The 12,870-nt window shown below is 41.4% G+C and overlaps 1 protein-coding gene across 2 annotated transcripts in view; it reads right to left on the reverse strand.

Annotated features, from left to right (window-relative positions):
- The window catches only part of INTS9 (integrator complex subunit 9), a 95,843-nt gene that overhangs the window by 63,325 nt on the left and 19,648 nt on the right, over window positions 1-12,870 (reverse strand). Inside the window, exons 2-4 of one of the 2 annotated variants that reach the window (XM_010002187.1) lie at window positions 8,819-8,946; window positions 3,495-3,555; window positions 1,125-1,187 (exon numbers count right to left, since the gene is read on the reverse strand). In XM_010002187.1, the coding sequence (XP_010000489.1) occupies window positions 1,125-1,187; window positions 3,495-3,555; window positions 8,819-8,946 (252 nt within the window). Of the gene's footprint in view, window positions 1-1,124; window positions 1,188-3,494; window positions 3,556-8,818; window positions 8,947-12,870 lie in introns of those variants that run through there. The other variant, XM_010002188.1, reaches the window with a different exon arrangement.

A 12,870-nucleotide genomic window follows, 5' to 3' on the forward strand; every position in this document is an offset into this window, starting at 1 on the left:
AATTGCACACAGATCTGTTGATATCACTTGCCAGAACTAGTACCAGAGTTGCCAACTGGAGTCGAAGAATCAAGATGTCAAGAGTCAGAAGCTGCAAGAGTTTCATGGAATCAACAGACAGAAACACTATTGCTAGAACCCCAACAAGCTGACAACAACGTTCCAGGAGTGTTTCGTATTTCCTGTCAACAAGGTCAGGCAGAAAGGAAAAAAAAAATCCCTGGCCAAAAACAATTGTATCTGTCTTTGAAAGACAGAGAAAATATCCCTAACATGAAATCAAAGAACTGATCTTATCAGTCTGAACACAGCTGAGGAAAGAGGATACTATTCCCAGCCTATTCCCCATCATTCACTCCACCACACACTGCTCAGCTTTTTACTTGTTCAGCTTTCCTATATACCCTGCTAACCTGATCAGCTACATAAACCCAGTTAATTCAAATCTTTTCAAGTCTTGCTTTTTTTTTTTTTTTTATAAGCCCAGGTATTCTTGAAAAAAGAAACAGCTTGAAAAGCAGGTATTTGCAGTAATGTCAGTGGATATCAGGGCACAGTTCTGAAATGCGAATTTATCTGAAGAGCCAGAGATAAATAGCTAAGAAGGCAACAAAACTTTTTTACAAAAATTTGCTGCCAGCAGGACAGCAGGTCTGACTGTGCCTCAGCAGAACCAAACAGTGCCTTAACCACATGGTCGGTCAGCTCCCTGGGGAGCTCCACTAGGCAGGTCATGCATTTGTGCTTACAGACAAGCAGCTTTCCTTGTCTTCATTCACTGCCCTTATCTAGATCAGCACATGTATCCTGTCATAGCTGAGTCCAGCTCAATCATATTTTCTTTAGGAAGCCCACAAAAAGGGACAGATAAGTCTTATTTTTCTGTGAGAAACTGATCTGCCCAAGAAGACCTTCCAGGTCTCCCCAGACTGCTGTCAAAAAGGGCTGTTTGCAACTTTTTTCTGTTTTCAGAGATTCTAGAGGCACCCTAACAACACACGGGTTTTAGTATTGCTTACTGAGTAGTAATAAATTAGCAAGAATTGGATAATAATTACTTAGCAGGTTTCTTCCACATGATTGAACAGAGTAAGATTTTTCAGTAAGGTTTTGAAGAAACTCACCTCTGGCAAACAGAACTCAGGCACAGAGTCTACAAATACATGGCCAGAGCACTCCTTTAGTTCCTGTAAGAAAAATGTATCAACAGAGAAGACACAAAACCACAATACAATAACACTCCAATGCAGCATATACTTTCAAAACCTTCCCTTCATCCCAGCTAATTTCCAGCCCATTACTATGTTATGTTTATCCCTTTTCTAGATACAATTTGCCATAAGCAGATCTGCTGAAATTCCTCATGTGAGATGAGGCTGCTTGGACTTCAAGGGAAATCTGTAACAATGCCAGCTGACTTTGTCTATCACTCAGAAGTGAAGTATGAACTGAAAAGTGGGTCAAGAAGACCAGTCTCCATGGAACTGCTGCTCTCCAGACCTGGGAGGTGTGCACAGCACCTCTACAGAGCTCTGTCATACATGTTTGGAATTCAGTTTTTGTTTCAATTACATCAAACCTCTAGTCTTATTAGGAGTAGAATACATCTTTTAGACCCTGCATCAGAGCATTTTGTTAAAGATCTTTTGGAGATTCAAGCTTCATGCAATACTTTTTGGTAGATTTATCTCTACTGAATCTCTACTCCTGTATTTTCTTCTTTTTTTTTAAAGCTGACATAAGAAATGTTTGTCACGTGAAAATTCACATTCTTCAGGATTACGTACGGAACAAAAATATTCCCAACTCTAGTCCTAATGCACTGCACAAGCTACCTATCACTTGTTCTGCCTTCTCTTGTGGATCCTCCTCTTTGCTTGTCCCAAAGAGAGCGGTCTCAGCCAGCTTCAGACTGACAGAATTAAAGATTGAATCCAATTCTTAATAATTACAGTGCACCTGCCAACTCATAACGAATGAGCAATTACATCTAGTGGCAGAAGTCTCCTAACCTCATCTCAGGGGAGTTCAAAATGATTAAAACTAGATCGCAGCAAATTTCAATGCCTCTCCAGGACTTAAGTTTTATAACTGTCATCCAGAGAGTGCTATCACAGGAATGTCCACCCGACATGACAAAACACCTCCCTTTGACTCCTTCCCTTGCCTTTTTCCAGCATGGGTCAAAGAATTTACCATTCCAAGCAGTTGCAAGTCAAGGTGAAGGTAAGAGATGCTGCTTTTGAATTTTTAACATGATTTCCATTGACACTGTGTGAGTCTTGAAGATTTCTCGTGAGCACACACTGCAGCAGCAATACCACAGAAATGTAAATACTTTATATATAAAAATATACTGACAGCCTACCTGTTCTTTGGACAGAACAGAGTGCAGCTCTGACACCAAGGCTGGGGTCCGGAGAAACAAAACCAGGCAATTCAAACCAGGCAACTCCATTCCTGTCACTGAGCCTCTGTAGCTCTGCAATTGCCAGTTAGCATGTGCTCTGAATAGAGCTGTTACTATTTTACTAACAGAAATGCTGCCTATACAGTTTCTTTTGTCTCCAATGAGAAGAAAAATCAGGTCTTTAATCTATGGTCTTCAGCTCCCTTGCCTGTAAAAATCAAATCAATCCATTTTGTCCACCTCAAAGATTCCTACAAAAGCAACTATTATGACTGTTTTCCTTTAATGTTCACATAGTCAGAAAATAGTCTATTAAAACAGTATTTTTTCTACTGATACCTATTGCTGCACACATTTGAAATGTATCTGCCTATTTTACTAACATCTGACATATTTTTGTGTTCATTGTTCCCCCATGGCAGATCAAGCTGCATGCTGCAGTGCCTAGTTTTGGTTGAAACCCCAGAAAATTCTGCCTACAAACTAATGTAATGAAAAGAGAGGAAAAAAGCAAATTCTGTGTCTCTCATGCAGCTGAGCAAGTCCTGTGTCTTAGAATTAGGAGGCTGGAGATAATATCCTCCCTGCTATGTCCAGCAGCAGAACACATGTTGATTTCAGAGGCCAAAGACATGCTTTTCTTTTAGAAGAGACCTCCCATAGGCAAACCATTCACTTTCTCATAGTTCTCCTGCCTAAAAAAAGGGTATGAAACCAATCTAATTTATAAGCATGATGTGAAGCTTTAGTATCAGAAAAGTGAGACTGCTGAATAAAAAGCACTCTAAGAAGGCAAAGCACTATTATTTATGGAGCTCCATGAAATAAAAATATTCATACTGATGATTTCTGCATTTTAACAGGATTTTTAAAAAAGCTAGGCTACCTCTGAAGTCTGAAAGCCTGAGTTGCTATTAGCATTTTGTTTCAAAATGTTCTGCACTACAAGAACATCATGGCTGGTAAGGGTACACAGAAACCTTTGCGATGAGTCAGCATGGAAGTATTGTTCCTGCAGTGCAAGCTCCTAACCTGTCAGGTAGCTTTTTGCATAGCAAGAAAATTCTAACCATCAGTATAGTACCTTGTCCAGAAATGTGCTTCCATCTTTCAAAACCCAACCAGGAAGTTTGGACAGCCTGGGGCTGCAGAAAGAGAGAAAAAGATTATTGCAATATTACTTATATCATTACCAGTCACTAAGCATAGACCTATTTGGTGTCATACAGGAGGAGAACACCATTTCTATCTCAGGGAACTAACAATCTCAATAAAAAAGACAGACAGTTTCATTGTGTTTAAGTGTTCGCTGAAATGACTTTTACAAATCATGATTACGACACTTACAACTAAAAAGAATAAGAGGACGATGCACACAGGGAGTTTGATTTTAGTCATTTACAGTGAGAATTTCAAAAAGACTCAGTGTTGCTTAGGTTGCCCTGAGGTGAAAGTGGCTGTATAAACAGAAGAAGGGTTAGGGCAGCAACAAACTCTATGCCTGAAACAATACACAAGCACCACAGAACTGCTCTGGGACAGAAAATGAGACAAATATTCCCATTAGTGACAGCAGGGAAAGACCAATGCTCTGGACCAAGTCATTTATAGACACAGAGGTTGTGATAGTATATCCACATAAACCATGGTTTCATGCTTAGGTCTCACCCTGAAAACCCCCACTAACAGCTGTACAGGGCATTTACCTATGTTGGAAGGACAAAGGAGCAAGGAGGTTTTGCTGTGAACTGCACATGTTAAGCTGGAAGGTTGGTACCATTTAGCGATGACAGGGCTCCTTTAGTTAATTGTTTTGAGCGCTAAGAAACTTCAAGATGGACACTGCAATCCCAAGTTTACAGTAGTAATTGCTGCAGCATTTCTTGCTACCACAACTGAGACTTATCCATACTTCACAGGGACATTTGATTTTTGTGTGAGTCAGCAACTTAGTTCTAAAACCAGTCTGCCCAGATTCATGCACATCTACAGAAATCCTAAAAAGTTGAGGAAACAAGAGAACTGAACCTGACTGGAACAAAGCCCTGCAACAACATCAGATTTCGAGACAGAACTTGAGAACATGGTTGCAAAGAAATCTGCAAGTGTTGTGCACTAAGCTCTACAGACAGGCATGCTTATATGCTGCAAGGGTTTTCAAATTTAAATCTTGAAAATAGAAAGTGATTCAAGGGCTCAGAGGAATGTTGTGTTCAGACTAACATCAGTATAAAAGAACATATCCAAACTGGCACTCCAGAAAGGAACAAGGAAGAAAACAGGGGAAATTTAAGACTTAAGAAGTGAAGACAGAAGGTAAGAGGTGAAAGCAGAAGGATATGTCATCAGAGCACAGGATATGCCTGAGAGTGCAAATCCCTTTTGAGGATGAAGAGTAAGTCTGAAGAAGTCTGTGACAGAAAAGATGAGGTGGCTAAATGTAGTCCCCACTAACACATTCAAAAACAATTTCAGAGCAGCATTTGGAGACTGAGGAGGCTGAGTAGAAATGGTGCAGAAAGATTAAAAGAGCTACTGAAAAAACAAGGAACAAGCAAGAACGAACCACTCTGATACACGACAACTTCGACATATAAGGGAGGACAGAAATCTTGGTTGGAAGGGACATCTGGGCGTCTGTAGTCCAATGTCCCAAAGCCAGCAGTAGCTCTGATCAGCCACAGCTTTGTCCAGCTGCATCTTGCAAATGCCAGGAGCATGAGAGTCTACAGCTGGTGAGACTAGTCTGGGTGAGAGTGCTAAGAAAACGTTCATCACTGGGAGGCCAATGTCCAATCTGAGCCACTCAAGACACAATTTGTGGCCACTAGCCCCTTATACTGCCTGCCACTGTGAAGAAGAGTTAGGCTCTGTTGCTTTTTTAACTTTCTTTCAAGCAGATGTAGGTGACTGTTAGCTCTCTATCTATAGCCTCCCCTCTGCTGGGCTGAACAAGCCCAGCTCCCTCCACATAGTCACAGGCTCTGGGCTCTGACAATCTTGGAGCACTCCCGAACACTCTCTCCAACTTCTCAGCATCCTTCTTCAATTGGGAATCCAAATCTGGATCTATTTGTAATTTCAACAGCATGAGCAGAGCAGAATAAACTTTCCTTGATATGCTTGCCCTGCTCCCCCTAATTTAGCCTAGTACATAATTTGCCTTATTCATGATGAGGGCACTATTGACTTGTCCTAAACCTGGCATCACTGAAGAGTATACAATCTTGTCAAGAGAGGCAAAATTAGCAGATAGGTCTTGTGTGTGAGTGAAAAGTGAAATAAGCAACACAGGACAGAAAGGACTCTTTACCTTGAAGCCAAGAAGTAATACAGTTCCTGCCGACATACTTTTGACATTGTAATAGAGTGATTGATTAATCCAAAATAGCTAGAACTGTCCCATAAATAATGTGAGCAAGTGTGTCATGGCTAGACAGGAAAGGTTAAGAGCTTCCCACATGTTCATTTTACTGTTTTGCATTTGACTTTGATATAGGGGAGAAAATTCCAGTTGACAAAACTCCTTTAAAGTACATGAACTGGCATAAAGTGTTTGGCAGCTGCAGTTACTTTGAACACACTTCATGGGGTGGGAGAAACAGGACTGCCATTTCCAGAACAAGGTGGAATCTAAATACCTTTTGATGGGGTTTTTTTTGAAGAGGAAAAAAAACTCTAAAAAATGTCCAGCCCCTTTAACGACACAAACACTACAACACACTCTTATAGATTAAAGCATAGGCTCTCAAAATGTTTGCTCAAGGAGGGTCCCATGCCAGGTACAACACAAGATTTAGCTGCATAGCAAAGATCCTATGTAATATCATACCTTTATGCCCCACAGATGTAAAATTAGGGCCCCTTTACAGATGACTTACTGAGACTTGCAGAACCCAACTGGTTCATGGGTCATACTTTGGGAATCTCTGGTTTAAAGACAGCAGAGGAAAGCACAGCCTGTCTCTGGTTAAGATTTCACATGGGTCCATCTCAGCCTAGCTGCAAGAAGCAGAATGTCTGGTTCTGAGAGGACACAGAGCTGGTAATAACCTAAGATCTGACAGATCTTACGTTAAAATTCTTGTACTGCTACAAGCTTCGCAAAAGATCTCAGGCAGAGGGTCTTTCTTGTAGTCTCTCACCTGAAAATTGATGATAATGCCAGCTCTCTATCACCTGCCTAATACAAGTTTTATTTTCAGAGGTATTTGGATGCCATGGTAATGGAGACCTCATATATGACGGTACAACTATAAATACTGTAAGGAGATAAGGACTTTTTAGTGGCAGCCACATTCCTCCTCATGTTTCTAACTGATTTCCACAACTCCCTGACATCTGTTTTGTAGAGTTCTGAACAGATCAATTACTTGCCCAAGTCCATGTGCTTAGGACAATCCCTGCTGTAAGGGGTGTTCAATCACCTTACCGACAAGATTGATTGGATTTAAATCCAACTGTTTGCTCCGATTCCACTGGGCCATCAAGGGTCAAATCTGACATCCTTTCTTATTGAGTTTGAGTCATTTTAGTGCAGACATTCTGGAGGTACTTGGGGAATTCCAGGTTGTGACCTGCAATTTGGCTGTTCATTCCCAGGGTCTGCCATCAGCAGACAAAGCTGGCATATCCCTGGGGAGCGCTGATGCCTGCAGTTCTAAAAAACCTCTTAAGCCTTTGTTCAATCACCTAATTTTGCTTCTTGTTCCTCTCTCAATTTCCTTTTTACTTTGGGGGGGGGGGAGAAAGTGAATGCAAGGCAATTCTGTCTGTACCTGGATTTCCAAAATTTTCTGGATCCCTTCAAATCTACTGCTGCCTCTAAACGTTGTAGTTAGCAATTACATTATGGAATTGATGATCAATCTAATCCTTCTTAAGGTATGTGTTGCTTACTCTACAGCAACTCTACAGATCTCGAACTCCATGTTCTTGCAGAACAATGAATACATTGTCTATTCTTCTCCTCTCCAAAAAATAATCATAGGAAGTGCTGGACAAACTGCTTTAACCTCATTAGGTTACTTAGGAAACTCCCTTTCCCATCATATTCTCCCCCTCTGAATCAGGCCTCCCCTAAACCCAGCATGTTCCTCACTCATTTCCTTGTAGATCAAAGTTACTAAATGACTTTTGTGAAAACAACTGCTTCCCACCACCAAGAGGCACTCAGGCTCACCCTTCCAACCTCGCAATTTTTGTAGTTTATTCCATTTACACAGGACATAACTCACTCAACTGAATATCCAAATTAATCTAAAAACCTTGGATAATATGACTTTGTAGTTTGGGCATAGAAGGCGGAGTCTTGACCTCAGGATTTTCTTCTAGACTCTGCTTTCATAGAATCATAGAATCTTAGGGGCTGGAAGGGACCTCGAGAGATCATCTAGTCCAACCCCCCTGCCAGAGCAGGGTCACCTAGAGTACATCACACAGGAACTCATCCAGGTGGGTTTTGAATGTCTCCAGTGAGGGAAACTCCACAACCTCCCTGGGCAGTCTGTTCCAGTGCTCTGTCACTCTTACAGTAAAAAATTTTTTTCGGATATTCACCTTGAACCTCCTATGCTCCAATTTACACCCATTACCCCTTGTCCTATCACTGGTCATCACTGAGAAAAGCCTAACTCCGTCCCCCTGACACTCACCCCTTACATATTTGTAAACATGGATGAGGTCACCCCTCAGTCTCCTTTTCTCCAAGGTAAAGAGACCCAGCTCCCTCAGCCTTTCCTCATAAGGGAGATGTTCCACTCCCTTAATCATCTTAGTAGCTCTGCGCTGGACTCTTTCAAGCAGTTCCCTGTCCTTCTTGAACTGAGGGGCCCAGAACTGGACACAATACTCCAGATGTGGCCTCACCAATGCAGAATAGAGGGGGAGTGCTATTCCATTTCTGTGACCTGTTGCACTGCCCTTCTGTTTATTTATCTATTTTTAATGGAACAATTATGCCACCAAATTAACTAAGGAGGACTGTTAAATTCTACTTTTCTTTGCATTTGCCTGTGCTTGGAAGAAAAGCTTGAGACTGTGGTTAAACAGTACTTGCTGGGCTCGAAGCACTCCATCTCAGTTACCCATTTATCTCATCTGGTATGGAGAAGCCAGAAAGATGACAGATATGTGACCTCACTTGTGCTGAGCAGTTGCAGCAATACTTTACTGAAGCTTAGAATAAATTATCTAGAAAAACCAATCAATAAATCCATAAAATGTCTTCCGTCTACTGAGCCAAAGGACGTTATTTTGATAAAGAGAATTTTTAAGTGAACAAAGTCTATTTATGACATCAGATGATGCTGTTCATTTGTACTCATCCCAATACACCATTTCACGCAGAGCACTCCAACTGCAACCCAAGAAGACACAGGCTAAGTGCTCACAGGCCACAGAACATACCTCTGAACCAGTGGCAAAGGAAGGAAATTGAGGGTAGACGTCATATCCAGCCCACAATCCAACATGATGGTGGTGGATTTGAACTTGAGCACATTGCATGGTAAAGTTGGATGTCCTGACAGGCAGTACTGAAAGAAGAATACAAGGGTGAGATACTCATGACCTTTATCAACATGGCACACGACTCTGGAAATTGCCTTTTTCCCCTTATTTTTAAACATCTATTTTCATACACACCAAAACAAAACCTGACTGCCTATGAAGCAGTGTCTTACAGCTGAGTTTGTTCACTGCAATTTCCCCACATCATAGTATTAAAAGGCAGATTTTCTTCAGACAAGTTTTTCTGATCACAAAGGTTGAGAGGATGATGTAGCTCTTTTTTGCTAACCACCACCTATTTTCACAAAAATCCTAGAAAATCATTATATTTACAACTCAGTCCAACTGACAAAATCTGGCTTAAATCGGCTAGCAAATTTGACAACTACTTGGGGTGGAAAGGGAGGGAGAAAATGCCTACAGGAAGTTTTCTCCCCTTAAGAAACCAGTCTAAACAACCAAACAAGGTGCAGCTCACACCTCCTGCGGCTGCTTGGCATGGATCAGCAGAGGAAGCTGTACATGTGCACTGCAGCAGCTCTGGGGCATGCTCTCACCTGCTTTTTGTCTTGCTAAATGAAACAGGAAGCATGAGGGAATGGACAAGCATACCTGAATGGAAGGGTTTGTGTACTGAGAAATCCCAAATGCTTTGCAAGCTTAATGAGCCAGTAAGCAGGTTATGTACAGAGGCACTTCAGCATCATTGAGATGCAGTCACCTCTTGTGTGGAGAGTGACAAACATTTAACAAGGCACAGAAGCTGCTGAAGCTTTGAATAACGACAGAAGTGAATAAAAACGCCAGCTTTAAAATGTAGGATTCAAAAAGGTAAGCGTCTGAATAGAGCAGTGGCCAGCTCTCCATTAGAGTTTCTCTCCCTGGATATTTCTTCAAGGATTGCAAGAATAGGAGATTTTGCATCTCGAATACAAGTCTGGGCATCTGGCAGCAGAGCAACACTCAGGTGGTCAAACATTCATTTCTAAATTCAAGTGTTGGTCAATTAAGATGAAAAATACCAATTGGTTGGCTATGCACTGCAGCAAAAACTTACTCAGTCATTTTCCAAGTCATTTATACGCTATGCTTGCTTTCTATTCTTCACTCTACAAAGTGGAAAGAAGGTAGATTAATAATTTCATTTTCTACCTCTGCTCAAAAAAATGTTAACACAGAAGTGCAACTGTCTGGATTAACAACTCCCCAGGGAGTCTATTTTTTGTCTATTCATCAAAAACTGTTTCAAATTACATTTAAATATTAAAAAAGATACTAAGCCCCAAATACTAAATTAAAAACATCACAAAGATTTTTCTCTTAAATTCACAAAGCCCTAGTTATTAAGGGGCAACATTACACTCTTCTTGCTGCTAGCCAAGTTTAAAAACAACATGAAAAGCAAAGCTGGTGAAGAAGTGAGCATATAAGGAATTCAGTTGTTTCATTTGCACATGTAAAATATGCATGTGAAATTAAGTTTACCAGACCAGAACTTTGACAACTGAAGATATAAATCGAAGTAAATAGAATGAAATGAAAGAAAAAATAAGATCTAAACTATTTTTGCAGATTTTAAACTATCAGTAATTAAAAAAGGCAACGAAACATCACCACTATCATCAGCAAAACACTTTCCTGCTTTTTAAAAAAAAATCATGAATGGGATCATGACCCTGATATCTAGAAGCTAACTGGAAAATATTCCTTTTTTCTTTTTTAAAAGCATCTGAAATAATCTATATCTGCGGCTGTCACACTGTGGTAAATGGATTCCCCGGAGTCAATGGACTCTTTCTACCAGATTCAACTAAAGTGACTAAAAAAAAAAAGCAATTCCTATATGCTGTACAGCTATTCACACAGGTGACACTTCTGCACCTGTACCTCTGTTAGAATTTTAGATCAGGAATCCGAGAATCTGAATGTTCACACCATATACATCTCTATGCATGTTAGAACTGCATGTATATATATTTGCATGTTAGAAACTATAATTTCCACGCAGTTTATACCTGCTACTGTTTAAAACAGATCCAGAGATCTGTCACTAATATTCCTGACTGGACTAAAATGCAAGTCCTTTTTTGTTCTGAGAAATGTTTTCTTCCATCTTGATTCTCTTACAGCTAAAGGCTGATGCTGCTAACACACTAAGTGCCTCATCTCCTAATGAAAAAACAGTCACGCAAAAAAGTCACAAAACTTACAAAAGACATAAATACGCCCACCTCTGCTCACAATTTTCTTGGCAGGCTTTGTAATTTAGATGGAAGTTTGGCAGGGTGAGACACAAAGAATCAAGATGAGGGGCTCATTCCAGATGCTAAGGCCCTCACAGAGGCAGGTTCTCAGCAGACATCTGGTTCGCACTGAGCACTCCACAGCCTGGAGCATCTCTGGTGATCTCATGGATGGCAGTGTGACAGAGAAAAGAGATGATGTCTCACACTAGCAGCTCCAAAACATTCCAAATTTTGCAGGTTAAAGACAGTGCTCTGAAGTCCAACTGAAGCCAAGAAATACTGCAGTGCATTTTTCCACTAGTAATATGGCATTCTAGCTTAAAATTTAGGGGGAAATTAGCAAGTGGGGAAATTGCCTGGACCCAGCACATCAGAATTTGTGGGAGTCGGGTATTTTCACTGGATTCTGAATCAGGTCTGGAGTCTATCACCTCTACTTTGTTCTTCTAAATTCAACCCAAATAAATGAGAAAAGAGGATATTATAGCATCCAACTCCCTTCCCCCCTCTATCCAACCCCAAAATTCAAACTTATCTCCAAACATAAGATGAAGAATCTGGTCTCAAGATCCCCAAATTTATTTTTAGACACAGGTCTAAAAATGTTACAATACAGATTTCAGACAGTTTATATTCCACACCCCCCAATCTGTTCCCTCTCTCTACACCTATGCAAAACTCTGGATATTAAAAGAACTGTGCATTTCCACTATGGCCTTCATGTAAAGATTGCTCAGTTTGCTTTCCCCCCCTGCATTATATCAGCCTCTGCAATCACATCCAGAAGTGCTTAGCTATGCACAGTTTGTCCCACTGGTAGTATTCATCCACACATAGAGACTTAAATGCATATGTAAGATTATGCAGGATGAGGCTCTTTGGCCACCTGCTTACTGAATTAATTTTACACAGATACACTACAGATAGCAATTTACTGGAAGTCCCAAAATTAGCCCAGAATCCAAGTTCACTTTATGAAGCTTCCTCAAGACAAACTGCTCAGTCATTAAAATGAGAGACAATGTTATATTTAACACCAAGCCATGTAAATTCAGGTTAAACAAATCAAACGTTACGGTCAGGTATTTTGAAACCCACTTTGGTTTTCACCTCCAGACAAAGAACTGCAGCACGTTATGTGAAACAGAAATTCTTCCTGGAAAGCAAAGTAGTGGCTGAATTCAAGGGCTCTGGGAAACTGGAGAAGGCTCTGTGAAGACGTTAGAGCACCTTCCAGGACCTGAAAGGGCTACAGAAAAACTGGGGAGGAACTTTTGACAAGGGCTTGGAGTGATGGGACAAGGGGGGACGGTTTCAAGCTGCAAAAGGGGAGATTGAGACGAGATGTGAGGAAGAAATTCTTTGCTGTGAGGGTGGTGAGACCCTGGCCCGGGCTGCCCAGAGCAGCTGTGGCTGCCCCATCCCTGGCAGTGTTGAAGGGCAGGTTGGATGAGGCCTAGAGAAAGCTGGTGTAGTGGAAGATGCTCCTGCCCACGGCAGGGGGTCGGAACTCAACGATCTTTTAAGGCGCCTTCCAACCCAAAGCAGTCTGGGATTCTGTGCTTCACCTCATCCAAACCACCCAACCCGGACAGCCCCTGCACCGCCTGCAGCAGAAGGCCAGAGGAGACCCACCTTCCCGGGCCTGTGCGCCTCGCATACCCCGGTGCCAAACCCCCACCCAACGCAGCCTCCCCAGCTCCG

The sequence above is a fragment of the Chaetura pelagica genome, unplaced genomic scaffold (genome assembly GCF_000747805.2).
Source record: "Chaetura pelagica isolate M959 unplaced genomic scaffold, ChaPel_1.0 scaffold107, whole genome shotgun sequence".
NCBI classification, from domain to species: Eukaryota; Metazoa; Chordata; class Aves; order Apodiformes; family Apodidae; genus Chaetura; species Chaetura pelagica.